This window comes from Symphodus melops (genome assembly GCF_947650265.1).
Source record: "Symphodus melops genome assembly, chromosome: 15".
Classification (NCBI taxonomy): Eukaryota; Metazoa; Chordata; class Actinopteri; order Labriformes; family Labridae; genus Symphodus; species Symphodus melops.
This window is the reverse complement of record NC_136705.1, coordinates 16,565,498-16,581,507: the sequence shown is the minus strand read 5'-3', so window position 1 is coordinate 16,581,507 and position 16,010 is coordinate 16,565,498. Positions and strand designations below refer to the sequence as shown.

Genomic DNA, 16,010 nt, shown 5'->3' with positions numbered 1-16,010 from the left:
AAACTAAAAGGAGCTTTGAGTCCAGTTCAAACATTATCTTTGATAAAATGTTACGTTTCTAAAAGCTGCTTCTTTCTGCTCAACACCCAAATCCTCCCAACATCCTAACACCAACTAAACAAGCACGAGCAACAAAAAAAATTGAAAGAGAGAAAGATAGAATAAGTACTCTTGGCTTTGCTACACATGCAAAATGCCAACAACAATCTATGTAAGAGCCCTTTGACAATTTAAGTCCTGGTAACCAGGAGCATATGTATCGATGAAAAAAAAAGAGAAACTACTGGCGCTTCAAAAGAAAAAGAGAGAAGAGAAAAACGCTTGTCAGGGGGCTGTCAGCCTTCCAATCATGGGAAATCTATTACCCCACCTCCTCTTGTCATCCACCAGGAAGCTCACCTTGCTTAGCTTTCCACAAACAAACCCTCTGAGAACTAGCTGGCATTTTTCATGGCTGTTAATGGAAAAAAACCCCCCCAAAAAAAGAGTTGAATCTGTTAAACCGTCAAAAAAAGGACAGAGATACTGACACTGCATCCTGGTGGCTCTGTCCTCGACGAGCACTAGTCTTGTTTTTACTACAGTCCGGCAGCCTTTTGTTTGTTTTTACTCTTTCCAGGGGTTTGTGTTTTTTTTCGCGGTGGAGGAGATATGGATTTCTCAAAGATGAGACACGTGATTGAATGTTTGTTTCAGACTCGTTACACGACCAGCGATTAATGTTCCTCTGCGGTCCAGTGAGTTAAGAAATGAGCCAAACGTAACTCAAATGTGAAAGAGGGTGTCGTAAAAGCCATCACACTATCAATGAAGATTAGATGTTAGGCCTATTAGCATAACTACAGTTATTAAGAGCCTTTAATATATTAAAGATGTTCACATGGACTCTGCTCTTTTTCTGGCAGTAGAATAAGAACCACAGCCTGGATTTCTTGGGAAAGTTCTGCACAAATCAAAAAGGGAAGCGTTTAAATCCTTATATGCTCCTCTGAAAGTAGTATAGTCTGTTTGGCATCCTTTACAACAGACTCTGACAGTTTTTACTCATTGCCAGCTTCACATACCTGCGAAACAGAGATCTGAGAAGGGCTGATGTATGCCTTTCTTTTTATTCTGTTGTCGTATACTCCAGAGTCCACGATTGGCCGACAGGAAGCCGTTTCAAGCCTCACAGATTTTTCTTCTGCGTCCCGTAATCACACAAAACGGAGACAAGCAACGGAATACACCAAATTCTTGCACAAGACCGAATGATAAAAAAAAAAGGCAAATTACCAAAAGGCCTTTAAAGGCAAACTCCAACTGATGTTGTGCAATATGTTGTAGGCTTTCATTATTTTAAAGCCAAAGCTAAAAATAAAGACAGACCTTTACAGGGGAAGCTTGTCTTTCTTCAGTACAACATGGTTTGAAATTCCTTACAAAAACACATAAAAAATGATTACTGCCAGCCAATAAAATCATTGCAAAACACACATGGACAGCCAAAGTGTATTTATTGATGTTTTTGTATATTCTTTCTTCACTGTCTTTGGCTCTCGTAGCATATCTTGTGCGTTATCTTTTACTCGCTAAATGCAGGGGAACATCCTTCCAGTCATTTACTCTCCATTGAATGAATCACAGAAAACGAGAGGAATTGAAGTTTCATTTTGCGTAATGAAAATAAAAGAGAATTCCTTTTTGATAAGCTCGCTCGACTATTTTTGTAATGAATTCTTCTGGTATCGTTAGAGTGACGAAGCCAAACCCCCCCCAAAAAACACTTTTGCATTCAGCATGCTAATGATCTCCCTTTAACGTTCTCTTACTGGAAACCTTCCCACACTGCCTCTCTGCAGTGTTGTCTCAAGTGCTGCAATAATATTATCAGTCTATCCACTCAGAATGGTTTTTACACGCAATGAAACAAAGGCCTGAAACCAAAATCTGATGACTTCTCTGTTTCATTTCAGCTCCAGGCACCAGCGACTCTGATCTACAACACGACACCCTCCCTCCCTCCTGCCGCCGTCCTCTACAACAATAAATCACCAATACCCGGTGGCTGAATGCTTAACTTTTTCTCCATCAACTTAAGTCACGTGCTCTTGCTAACAGCTGGATGTATCACAACAACATCAGAGGACATTCTGTTCCTGGTGATAAGGAGAAATTCCTTCACTTGTGACCCGAAAGTGCCCCTTTTTTTATTATCCTGCGACAGACAGACGCGTTTAGATTTTGTAATGGAGCCGTTTAATTAAAAACCACAAATTAAAGAAGCATAGAAGTGCCACAAAACAGAGGTTGATTAAGTTGTTGTTGCATTTGGGAGCAAATGGCAGACAAGTGATTTTTGGAAATTCTCTTTTTGGTCTTTTAACTCAGAAATGTGCGATACACTCCAATTAAGTATAAGCTTATAAAGAAAGAGACAAAAGTAACATTACATCTGAGGTAACTCCTATGATACTTTCCTATAATTGTAAAATTAAAAGCCCATGCCTCATCAACTTCTCCTCTGAATGGGCCTTGTTCAGAGGGACCTGTTTCCTGTCCAGTGTTGCTGTTCTTGGCAGCGTCCTGCAGATGGGACTGATTTCTGACAGACCACACACCATTTTAAAAGGCTGCATGGCGTTTATTTTTTTGAAAGGGGGCTAGCAGATACCTCGCAAATGGGTTCAGATATTTGTACAAATTACGTTACGTATACATTAAAGCGTCCCGCCCTCTGGTCCACGCTGTCCCACCCTTTTCTGAAAATGAATAAATCCATAAAAGCTTCTGATCAGTATCGCGGCTCAGCCTTGACACGATGATTGGTTCTAAGAGGTTTGCAGCTGGTGTTAGCAGAAGTGGGCAGAGCTGTAGGTGAAATCAAACAGGATATCATGAAGGCGACGTCCTGAGAGCGAGAGCATGTGTTCAATACACGTGACCAAGTGTGTGTATGCTCGTATGTGTGTATACGTTGAGCACAGCAGCAATCAACATGGTAGAGGTATGTTTCCTGGCCTGGCCTGCGATGTTGCAGCTGTTGATTCAGCTGGAATGTGTGTGTGTGTCCCTAACGCGCACACACACACACGAAGGGGGCTGTAAAGAGGTTGGGAGTAAAGTTTTGAGACCGATTGAAGGAACAGCGTAGGGCTCCAAGCTGTCAGCGTGGAATCCAAGCATCCCCACGAGACCTGACAGTCATAAATGAGATCAAGTTAAACATTGAAAGTGCTAACTGGCGGCTAAAACCCCATTAAACCTTGGGGCTAATGCTAACATATACACAGTTATGAAAAAGTGAAAAACATTACAAGGAGGGCACTTGGAGAAAAACACTCCACAATGCAAACCTTTTCATCTGTACCGATGAAAGACGTGACAGACTAATTAATGCAGCTTACACAAACATTTGTTAACATGTTCTGTTTTGTAGCAATCATGCTAATCTAATAATTGCAACACATTTTTTTGTTCGTTTTTGTTTCGACAAACCAAATATTTCATCCCGGCAGCCTCAAGTTTTCCCGTTGGCATGAGACTCTTCAGCGCCATAAAACCAAATGAAATAAAATTACGCCTGGCCGGAGATCTGAGTGAACCAACACTTACTATATCAACCCTGGCTTTATTTGTACAGCCAAAACTCCTTGGAAGACTCAATGGAAGGGGGGGGGGGGGGGGGGGGGAAATCAGCTACAGCTAAGGCTACTCTCAACTCAAATCTTCTCCGAGCTCTTCTCTGGTGCTCAGTTATCGGTTCAACCAGCCCAGCTCCTCGGCTCTGTCCAAACAGCTTTATGGTCGGTGCCACGATCTGACTCTGTTCGACAGGTCCCAGTCCAAGACTTTCCCTGCACACCAGGGAGATGAACTGTTCACTGACGCACACCGCCTGTCAAATTAATTAGACCCAACAGTGGCAGAAAAATTCCCATTGTCTTTTCGAATGATAACAATGACTCACCCGTGGAAAGCACAGTGCAATGATGAAATAATGTCAGTGCAGCAGGAGGGAAAACAAAGCAGATAGTGGCAACTAAGACAGCAAGTAAATAAAAAGGAGGGACGTTTTACTGACGAGATCCCGCATGTGAGCGTCAGGAACAAACTCAAAGCTAATCTCAAAGCTTTGGCACCCTCCCAATGTCCCCTAATATTTGCTATCGTCTTTATTCCCTCATTTACTACATGAGGAGGGTGGTCTGTTTGCGCTCTATGACAGAATGTAGCTCTGCACTCAAAGGAAGTCCAGCAGACAGTGAGTAAGAGGGTTTGATCAAATACACTAACTGTGCCTCTGGGAAGAAAGAGCGTGGGTGGACTGTTTTTATGTTGAACTTGAAATCTCCCTGCTGAGGCAACAATGAGTGTAAAAAAAAAAACTGCGTCAAGAATGAGCGAATGCATGACGGAGAATGTAGCTGTGCATGTGCTTTATTAGCGTGTGTGTGTGTGTGTGTGTGTGTGTGGCGTAGATGGGTGTGTTGGACGGGCAGGAAGCAGCCCAAGTAAAAGTTTCCATTTTCATCAACTTCAAGATGTTTCACACACCTCATCCATTTTCTTTCAACAATACCATTCCGCAGTTGCACTCCGCGTTTATTTTCCTGACTTTAATAAGGCATGAGCGGTGATCACGCTACAAGAACCGTTCACAGTAATTCGAATGGAAGTTCTGCAATAAAAACACAGCTCCAACCCTCCTCCTGCGCTGCTCTTCACCAGGCTGCCAACCAAAACAGCTGCACGCTAATTTCTAATTGACGATTTAACCTCCGGTAACCACCATGTCTTTGAACGAGCTGTGACAATATTCACGCCAGAGACTTAAGAAAAGGCAGAGTCGATACACCAACAGACGTGCTTTGTCAGAAAAGCTACGTGGAGTGAGGCAGACACCTACACTGGATATCTTAAACACTGATAAATCCAAACCAAATGGAAGTGAAGAAAGAGCTAGAGTAGATCTACAGAGTCCTTGTTAAAATTCCACGGACGGGAATCTTAAGGCGCCTGGTTTGCATTACTTGGTTTTTGAGAACTGCTTTAGGGACAGTTAAATTGCCTCCTTCTTTGACATGTAGCTCAGCTTCCTAACCTCCAAAACCAAATACGGAAAATAGACAAAAGAGGAATGCTAAAACAAACCGCCGTCCATCATTTATTTCATTACAGCCCATTAACATACTGTAGAGGGAGTTTAACATATTCAGGACACTGGGTTTTAAACAGGAAAAAATCCTCCTGAGATAAAGAATCACATCAATGATAACACACTGTACCGTTGCGAAAACTGGGGCCAACTCATGTTGAAAGGTTGACTTTGATTAGTTAGGTTCTGTTCATTCTGGTCATTACGCGTGGTTCAAATTCAACAAATGGAGCAGATCAGGGTCATTTGTTTGCCCGTTCATTTACAAACTCACTGTCGGCTAATGTTAACGGTCGCTCTCCTCTGTAATCACGCTTCACAGATATCAAACGGCTGTTTAGAGACGCGAGTTCTTGCAATTGAATATCTTTATGCCGAGTTTATCATTTCCTGTTGGCATGAAAAAGCCTTTAAATGATTCAGGATTTTTTTTTAACCCAAAATCTTTTTCTGAAAGATAAATTTTTCCCCAAAAAATTTAACCAATTAAACCTTCAGTCTTATTTGTGTAAGCCTAACAATACTTTCATGAAGCTGTAGCATACAAATGTTCAGGCATGGCTATTCCCCCTTGGCATGTCATTGACTGTTAGTTTGTTGTCATTTAAGTTATTGGGGATGTAATGAAGGACATTTTTCTTTTTAGGGCCATCTCTGCCATGACCTGTGTTTGGAAACAATATCAGTTGGCCAGAGTGGATGTGAGCTATAGCAAAGGAGACATAAAAGCTCTACTGGAGGCCTCTTCATCTAATTTAGAGTTGTAAAAAAAGAGCAAGTGGGATCACAGCATCTGCAGGAGAACACCAGCATGCTTTCCTCTTAGCTGGTTCATGTCCACATCCCTGTGTCGAATGTGGTTCTGCATTACTCAATTTAACCTGACACTGCCTACATGCAACGTGCCCTTAAGTTTTTAGATCAAAATACAGCTTAAGTCAAATAAGTGCAGCTCCTAAGGATGGATACACTGTGCTTGTTTACATCAGAGCAATAGAGCATGGAAAGAAGGCCCATTAACCAGAGCTACAGCCCCGGCTAGAGATGGGCGGCTGCAATGCAGCTTAAACACATCGTTTAGCTGAAACTGGAGGCTCCACTCACAGATATATTCATCATTTCTTTAACTGACAACCTAATCTGGTGCTGACTAGTGAGAACAACATTAAGCATTTAGTCAGCTCGTTGCTCATATCCCTAAATTGAACCCTACAGTGAAGCGTTACACCCAGAAACAGTCACACACTTGAATGCTCCATGATCAGCAGAGGAACAACGTGAGCACTCGGTGACTTCAAACCCCCCCCCCCCCCCCCCCCCAAAAAAAAACCAAGACGAGGTTTTTTAAAAGCATTGAGGCCGACCCTTGTTTTATTGCAAGTGACCTTTCTTCAAAGCATTAACTTGTTAAATCAGGGATAAAGAACACTTAATGAGGCAGTGTGGATCAGATCAGGTTTGTGTTGAACCTCCTCCATGTTATGGTACATTATGTAAGTGAGAAAAGCCCACTGTGTTGTGCCAGCTGTGTTATAGGATCAGGGTCCTGCAGCGACTCCGCGTCATTGTCATGCCGATGTTTTTTGTTCATTTTGATCCGTAATTACCAGACACTGGAGGAGCACCTGACATCTGCTCCCTCACAGAGAGAGCGAAACGTCGGCTCAGTGGGCTCGAACACAACTCGAAGACAAAGCAAACACATTGGGATCAGAGACTACACACTCACCTTCTGAAAGAAATCCTCCCCACCATTGACTCTCCCCTCAGAGGCAGCTAGAAGGAGACAAGAGAAGAAGAAGAAAAAAATGAATTCAGAAAACCACACAGCGGAAACACTAACTTTTTGGATAGACACTTATTCGTCTCCTTGAGATGTTAGGGTATCTTTATGGTAAGATCTCCATTTCGTTGGATATTAGGTTTGGCAAAGCAAACTGATGCTGCTCATTAACAGGAAGGGAATACAATGTTCCAAGTTATTTTCTGTAATCCCAGAGATTGGATACAGCTTCCGTGTAACAAATTGATGGATACAGCGGAAATATCTGGGCTATAACAGTGGTAAAGAAAGGGGATATTTCATAACACACTTGGGTCAACAGGTTCAAGCGTTTTAAAAAGGCTTTCAAACTATTACAATGTCTGTCAGCAAACACTCCTTTGAGACCATATTACTTAAAAAAAAATAAAAAAACTTTCAATGTAACTGCCTAGAATCACTTGTAAATAAAACGAGCACTCAGGAGATTCCTGGTGGGTTGAAATTATTTTCTTAGCAGGTGTGAAATAGCAAGAAGTTCCCCCAGCAGACACAGTAAGCTGGGTAAAAATGAGGGCCAACCATAAAAAGAAAATCCAGCATTAAGTGTTCCAACACATCTGCAAGTCCTTCAAACTGTGGCAGCTCTATTGATGCAAAATACATATCTGCTCTCCAAGGAGGGATCTCATGTCATCTGGGAGTACAGGGAAGGTTTAATCCTACATTGCAACACGACGTCTCCAGACAGATTCTGTTGCCGTCTGTGCAAATCTGGGTCAGGAGCAGCAGCAGAGTCACTTTTAGGTTTTATTGTGCATTCATCAACGCAGGACGGGCTAAAACCATGTTAGGAAAACCAGAGTCCTGTTAAGTGAATGCATGTTTGAGCCGAATCCAATATTTAAAAAAGGTTTTGAAATGGTTGCACATCAGCATAAAAAAAAAAAAAAAAAGCCTTCAGTCAGTAAGCTTGTAAGTTAAGCCGAGAATCTCCCATGAAACAAACAAACAACAGCGTTCGCTTCACCACTGGAGGGACATGATGATTTATAGTCTTTTATGTGAAAGTAAATTGATGAACTTTAAGTTCTAGGGTTGATGGGGCAAAACAAGCTATTTAAAGAATTGACTTATGTGATTGATTTATGCCTTACTTGATAAACTTGTATTGTGGGCAGACACATTCAGATTAATGTCTACAACAACGGGTTGCAGATGTGTAAAAAGTGTGGTGAAAATGTTTTTGCCAAACCATGTACTGTACCAAAATAATTCATGTGGCTTAAAAGGTGATAACCAAAACATAAATAAATAGCATACAATTTATAGATGCGTATAAACATTCTGATTGTTTGTCTTATTCTATTGTTTTGGGAACATATCTGCATTGATCAGTTAACAGGAAAAGAGGACAGCTTTAAATCAGAGGCAGGAGTCTTATCTGGACTGGAAACACTTACAATACAATATAGATAAGTAAAAACACAATATCAATAGTACCTCTATGAAAGCCTATAGTTATAACGTTTGATGATATATATGTTTAAATAAAGAATAATAATTATCTGTAACTTGTCAAAGTTTCATCAGCCTGCAGCGAACACAGGTCGACATGATCATCAGAATCCTGGTTGTGAAAGTAACCGTTATGACTCCATCTGATTGACACCAGATTTTAAAGCACAAATAGAGCAGATTAAGATCCTCACGTAACGCTACCTGACCTGACATCATAGCCTTTAGCACTGCAGTCATGTCAACATTATGAGCGTTTAACAAGTGTTTGGTCTTTAGGCGGCGGCCTGGTAAACAAGTTGGTAAAAAATGATTGACCTTTTCTGGTTTCATGGCCATCAACTACTTTATCTCTTGACAAATATTTTATTTCTAAGATGTAGAACTTGCATTGTACATGTCATATTTGACTTGTATGTGTGTAGAATGATCAAAAACATTTCTTTAGATCAATTATCATTGTATATGGGTAGCAGCCCAAATCTTCTTGGTTCCAGTAGGCAGTAAAGCCATGTGTACTGACTGTAGACAAAAAAAAAAAACCTCTTGAAAATGGTCACTCGAAGTGTTTATATCAAATATTTAGTTTAGGGAATGATGAAGAACAGCTCAAACTAAAATGTTCTTTGGTGGCCTCAAGACATCCACCATTATGAAAGACTGTTTCTGGTTACTGCAAGAGTTTCCTGTAAGAACTAAGACAAATAAAAGAGTCCAGACCAATTTTTTTTTTCTTTCTTATCTGGTGAGAAAATGAAGCTGAACAAGCATGATGCTCTTTCATCTGTGGCTTCGGTATTCGTATATCATCTTAACAAAAGTGGATCCCAAAGGAAAAGTTGTTGGAGTTGGCAAATGAATGAAACAGATTTGAGATCCTTAAAAAGGTAGTAACACACATTGCAAAAAATACATTTGTACTCAGTAAAAGCAGTAACATTATGGGTCTCATAATCTTTGATTCATTTTAGTTTCATTTACTCTTTAAGCTCCTGTGAGGATCTTTAACTGTTGGCGCCCCCTGTGGACAAAGTGGTTCCTCTTCTCTCTTTGCTGATTTTGCCTCAAACATGCATACGCAGTATTTCTATAAGCAAAAGAAAATCGTCTGTCTGCTTTCTTTTCACAGTTAACTGTATTAATCATAGAGAATTGGTGCCATGTTTGAAAAGGCTTTTTCAGCAGCATGTTTACCCACCCTTCAGCAGCGGTTTCAGACATTAAAAACAGAAAACCATTTCACTGATGATCCTTTTTTCCTTTTTACTTGAGTAGATCATAAAGAAGCATTGGTGTTAATTGAAACACTCTTTCATAACCAGTGTAAAACCCCTAGCAGGAGAGTTAAACCCACTTGATTTGTAACACTGGCAGTCGTAATTCCCAGAGAAAACATTTACTGAGGAGTCTGAAGCATGATCACAAAATGACATTACAAAAGTAATTCATCACAGCTTCTCCCCAGCGCCTTATGAAAGTTTAAATGAAAACTAACAGCATCTATCTACTCATGCAAATCGGTTAGCCGTGTATACACACTCAACTGCAAAGTAGTCATACTCCTCTTCCTCTGTGCATATACTGTATACGCACACTTCAACACATTCAATTCAGCGCCGGTCTAAATTTTAGATGCAGCAGATCCATGCAAATGTGCAAATATCCACTGCCAACAGCAGAATAGCAACAGCACACAAGCAATAAAAAACTATGGAGCGAGGCCAGCAGTTTAGGATTCTCAGATAGTGATGTTTACATCAAAACTGAAGTCAGACTCGAATAATTGGGTCAAATGAAGCCTCCTGACACGATTCAGAAGACACGTAACATGAGAAAATACATTGTGTTTATCGTTCTTTTACCTTGCAACAACATAAACAGTGCAGCAACATTTCTGGCGTCTGATACAGAAAATGAGTGAAAACATGAAGCCATGTGCTGAGAGCAAAACATCCTGTCGGCACATGAGTGGCGTATGAACCGGCCGTGGGAGAAGCGAGAGCAGAAACAGGAGGAGAACAGCGTGGTTTCCTTTGAGCTCTGGGACAAATAACGATATGGAGACACATAGAAACGTGCATCTGCTCTGTTTTATCAGATTTAAGGCGTGTAGAGCTCCTCGCAGAGCAGACAGACTTGCTTCATTTTGCTGTGAGCTGTCAGGTTCAAGAGTGCCTGATTAAAAGGTTAAGTGCTTGTTCATTGAGGGCTGGTCCTCTGCTTTGAATATGCAGAGTCAGTGAGAGCTTTGAAGCTGTGATTAAGTATGAGGGTGTCATCATCCTGTGACTGAGTCAAAAATGTCGACAGGCGTGAAAGATGTGATCACAGCTGCACGGGCTGACAGTCACAGACACATGAATGAGATCAGCTCTGGTGGTGATTTAGGTGTTTGTCCTTCACGTTTTTTCTGCCTACTTTTAATTGAAAGGGAAGAATAGACTAGTAGTCTGCCGAAATGACCTGGGTCCAATGACCTTTGTCATTCCTTGGTTGTTGCTCTCAGAAACTATTTGTTTTTTCACGAACATCATCATATCAGAAAGCCACATTAATACCCTGAAGCCTAATTTATACTTCTGCGTCGCATCGACGCCAGCGGCCCTAAGCGCACCTCCAAAGAAACCCTGACTACGCATTGCGTCGACGCAAGCCGCAAGGACTGTGATTGGTCCACTCAGAATGCAATTTCCGGTAGTTGCGTTTCTGGTCACAACGGAAATATTAAAAAGCTGTATTAGGCGAAGAAAATTGGCTCATTGACATTGGAAAGTAGCAAAAATGCATTTCTTCATCCAGGTTCCTCACGGAGCTAACGAGTGCGTTAAATTCAAACGGTTTCAGCCTCGATTGGTTTAGTTGTTGGACATACCACCTCCTCAAAGGTCTCCTTCGTCGCCACTGCCCCCTAGCGGCTTGGCGGTGAATTGAAGAGCAACGAGTTTCCTCAACGCAGAACTACGAATGCTCAACGACGGCGTCGGGCCTACGCCGCAGAAGTATAATGGTCATTATAGAGCTAGGTTGTAAATTATGACAAAAAAAAGCCTCATTCAAAATCCCTCATGTTGGTGTCCAAAACTCTCGACCAAAACAAGCGAGTTAATTCCGCTTTGGTAGCTCTACAATACCAGTCTAACTATATATGAGCACAGTGAAATTGTATGAAATTTAGATGTGCACAAGAAAAGTTTATCCGACAAACTGACTTCTTTGTCTGACTCCAGTTCTTCTTCCCATGTTGTCTTGATGTTGTCTGTTAATAAACTGTTAAATATGATTTAGAAATGTTGAAAGTTTTAATGTTGTAGTTATTCATCCAAGTTTGAACTCTCTGGGAATTAAGGAAATAATGAATGTTGTGTTTGAATAACGTGCCAGATTTTCAGATATTTTGAACAAAGGAGAGAATAGAAAATTTAGAAATAAAAGTATTGGCAAAATCAGTAAAGTAGGAAAAATTGCATCCATAAAAATAATCCTTATATATAGAGAGGCCAATCTGTGACATCCAATGAAGTGTCTGGAAAAAGATGATCACTACGTATGGGATTGAACATGGAGAGGTCAGACAGATTAAATGTTTGACTAAGCGTGTCCAAATCCTGAGTGTGGAACTGACTACCAGGCTGGAGGGAAAGTGTGATGATGTGGAGAGAGGAAGTGTTACTGTAATCAGCGCAGAGAGTGATTACAGTTTATAAAATGTTCCCTCCGCACTGCATCAATCCGTGTGAGCGGCCTGAAACCAATTAAGTCTTTTTTTGTTGTTGTGCTGCCCACTAATAAACCATGAGATATGAGTGTCAAAACGGCATAAAAACACGAGACGGTGTTACTCTGATTATAGAAAGCCAACATCGTAACTGAAGTATAACTTTCGAGTGTCTCACCTCGTACTAACGTTGTGAAATTATCAACAAGGAGCTTGTTGTCCGTGTTCTTGTCCACTGCTAGGTTTGCGTGCCGTCAATGTTTTGATCGACATCTCCCATTTACGTTTCATATATTGTTGCATCAAGGTTGCACTGACATCGTGGGTTTGAATTACAGCTGCTTGTCAGGTCACCTTCAGGATGGTAGATTTCATTTGCCACCATTTAACCATTAGATGGAAGAAAAGTGGATATCTTTGTATTCATCTTTATCTCGTCTTTCAGAACCGACATCAACACACATAAATGCACAAGTCATGCCTCATAACTAAGCTGACCAAGAGGCCGTATATTTAGCTTCAGACTTAAATTACAGGCCTTACTGAAGACAAACCAACAGAATGCTCTGACAGAGCACGTCCCTACTCAAACTTATTTTCTTCTTTAAACATCCCAAAAATAATGTTGCATGATGGATGCTGCAGCTGATACGGTTTAATAAGGCTTTCGGGGTCAGGTTGTACAAAGACAATGCAGTTCTCCTCCCTGTGAGCGCGGCATCTTGTAAAAGGCGTCACAGCTGAGAAACAAGACAAGACCCCTGAGCACAGGCCACATGTTGCAATCAATTCTGTCCCCTGGTGGGGTTTTTTCTTCTCCTCCAAATATGAAGCAAATGACATGGCACCAATTTGAAGCAGTCATCTCGATTGTCTATCATATGGGCAAAGTAAACACGATGGTACCAGTAAATCAGATCCACACCCTTTAACTCTCTCCATGTAATTATTTAATGCATCTAATCACTGTCACTGCATGTAAAGAACGGAAAGAAGCAGCAGTGACGGGAAAAAGAGACTGCAGATGGAACCCGGTCTGGTATCCATTATTTTGTGGACGGACGAACTCTGGGAGATTCCGCTGTTTTGACATGGAAGGAATGTAAACAGAGCTGATTTTCTTCAGTTTGGACTTTAATATACACAACAATCAAACAAACAATAGAGACACAAGCTTTAATAATCCCAATCCAGAAAGCTTGACACGACTATTTTTCACCAATTGCTAGTTCTTCAGTTTAATGGAAGAACTAAGACAGCCCACCAGAGGAACAAAAAAAAAACCAGCAGACTAACAATGACAAATCAACAATGATGTGTAGTAAAAGAGTGGCCAATAACTCCTAATGAAGTCGTAAGCAGATCTCTGTTTGTTTTAAACTAAATCAGTCACGCTATAACAACCAAATAATCAAGGGGGAGCAGACACACATGGTCGACTCAAATATCTTTTGCAGTGCCACAACTACCAAGCAAAATCCTTCCCTGTCAAGAGATGTCAATGAAGAGAGAAGGGTTTTTTTTTTTTCTGATTTTAAAAAGTAAAGACAGCCCCCCGAAGGCACCAGCTACATTTCTGAACGGAAGAGCTGCACACAGAAAATCCTCTGCACAGGCAACAATCACAGAAGGATTTAAGGTGAAATGTGGGACATTCACATTCACAGAGAAGTCGAAGCAAGCGTATAACATTGTGAAGGGTTATACAACTTCCATGTCTCCTGGAGTAGATTCCATAGCAAATGACAACTGTAATCTATGAAAAGTTTGACATCTCAGTGCAAAGGCTGCTCATATTCCTTTACTGAAGAGATATTTACACAACATTTCATATTAAAGCCAGACTATGAGGCCCCCCCCCCCCCCCGCCTGAGAAGAAAATGACTGGAGGTAAAGAACTACAACACCCATAGAAAAGAACACAAGCGTGGGATGGGTTCACACCAGCTCTCAATGTTCCCTTTTTTTTTTTTTTTTTACCTCAGTGTGCCCAGCTGCTTTAGTAAAAAAAAACCCCAAAAGATTCAACGTCCAAGCTTTAACGCTCTTTGTTGCACGATGATCAAATTTACTACATGTCTGAGTAAGACAGGATCATTTTATAAAACTAGATTGAGATCATAAAAAGAAAGAAATCCCGACAGACTAATATAATATTCTGGAAAAAAGTTTATCCTGAAGAGTCACACACACACAGGAATTACAAGTTTTATACAATGCACGCACGCAAGTGTGTAGGCAGTGTGGACATGAGGTGCCAATTCTGCGCCGATCTACCTAAACAATATGAGACAGCTGACACGGTGGACACAGACGGTCCCTCTTGTCCTCATAATGACAACACGAAGAGTTATAAAATGACTTGTTTTTGTTTACCATCAGAGCCGACTGTTTGTGGCCTACGTATGCACTCTGCTCCCTCTTTCTGTTTCACTCCCCAGGACCGGAGGAGTACAACACAGTATATTACAAATTAAATTCATTCATTGGGAAATGAAGAAAGAAGCGCACTGTGAAAGGTAAGAGACTGCAAGCTATAGTCTATATTAAAAAGTCATCAACTGTAGTTCTTTGCTGGGAAATTCATAATTACTTCAAGTGTCACTGAGAAAGCTTTAAGAAAAGTAAAAAAAAATAAAATAAAATAAAAAAATTAAAATTGTTGTAAGTATGGCTCTTTAAAGAAAGAAAATCTGAATAAACTAAAAAAATAAAAATCAGGATCGAGAAGTCAGACCTTGAGAAAAATCTAAAATCTGAATCAGCAAAAGAATCAGTGCACCTCCACAATGTATTATGTTTTCAAAGATGGAATAGACATAAATGATGCAACATTTAAACAAGACAGCTGCTGTCTTACAGAAGTAACTTTATTAAACAGACAATTTTACATTGTCACCCAATTTAAATGCAGATCTGAGTGGAAGTGTCTACCTTCAACACTGTTTCCTTCATCGTCCTCATTTGAAGAATTCACATTGATTCCTTTTGATGTGAAGAATGGAAATACTGAAATAACTAATTAAAGGTTAACATTGGCCCGATAATGTCAGTTCAACACATATTTGTAAAGCAATAATAAGAGGAATGTCTAATTCTGCATAACATGCGCGGCAATTTGGCAAACATGGTCTGGTTTATAGGTCAGGCGGCCCTTATACACAACCAAGCGGACGGCCCGATTCAAGTCTTCCCCATGTCCTACTCTCACTGTACTGTCTACGCAAAACCCCAAAAAATAAAACAAAAAAAAGGAGGGGCAGCAAGATCTCTCAGCTTTCACAGGGTAATCAACTTTGAGAGTATGTAATATAAACAACCAGGAAATATTTACTGTCTTTGATTACTTCTCTTTGAGGGATTTTTCAGTGAGAGCTGCAAAGTCTGTCATTCCTGGACTGGATGCAAAGAGTATTACGGGGGAAGAAGGGGAAACAGTACAGTGCGTTTCTGCAGAACGCTTTGTATTTGTTTGCTATTGATAGCAGGGTTAATCTCACAGACAGCCACTGATTTGGACTTCTTGATCACAACTTTTGTTTACATAAAAAAAAAAAAAAGCAGCTACTCATCTGGTGTTTTTGTCCTGCCTTAAACTGCACTAGATGTCATTTCATTCGGAGTCCCCACATTCACCAGACCTGAAATGTTGAGAATTGAAGCTCACTGTCGAATCACCATCACTTCTCCAGCTTCGGCAAATGTACATAATACCCATAAAATTGAACAGCTGTCATTGCACTTCTATGCAGAGCAGAAGTCCCACTCTGATCTCAGAACAGCTCCCCTCTTTTTTGAAATCCTTGATGGTTGCTAAGCAACTGTGTTGTAAAATACCTTCAAGGGCCACATGTTGTTTTGCGGCAGAGAAGCTTGAC

At 40.7% G+C, this 16,010-nt stretch overlaps 1 protein-coding gene across 1 annotated transcript in view; it reads right to left on the bottom strand.

The window, feature by feature from the left end:
• bicc1a (BicC family RNA binding protein 1a) overlaps positions 1-16,010 on the bottom strand; it is a 55,250-nt gene that overhangs the window by 30,416 nt on the left and 8,824 nt on the right. The window contains exon 2 of the mRNA XM_079363154.1: positions 6,867-6,913. Within this exon, the coding sequence (XP_079219280.1) occupies positions 6,867-6,913 (47 nt within the window). The remainder of the gene's footprint in view (positions 1-6,866; positions 6,914-16,010) is intronic.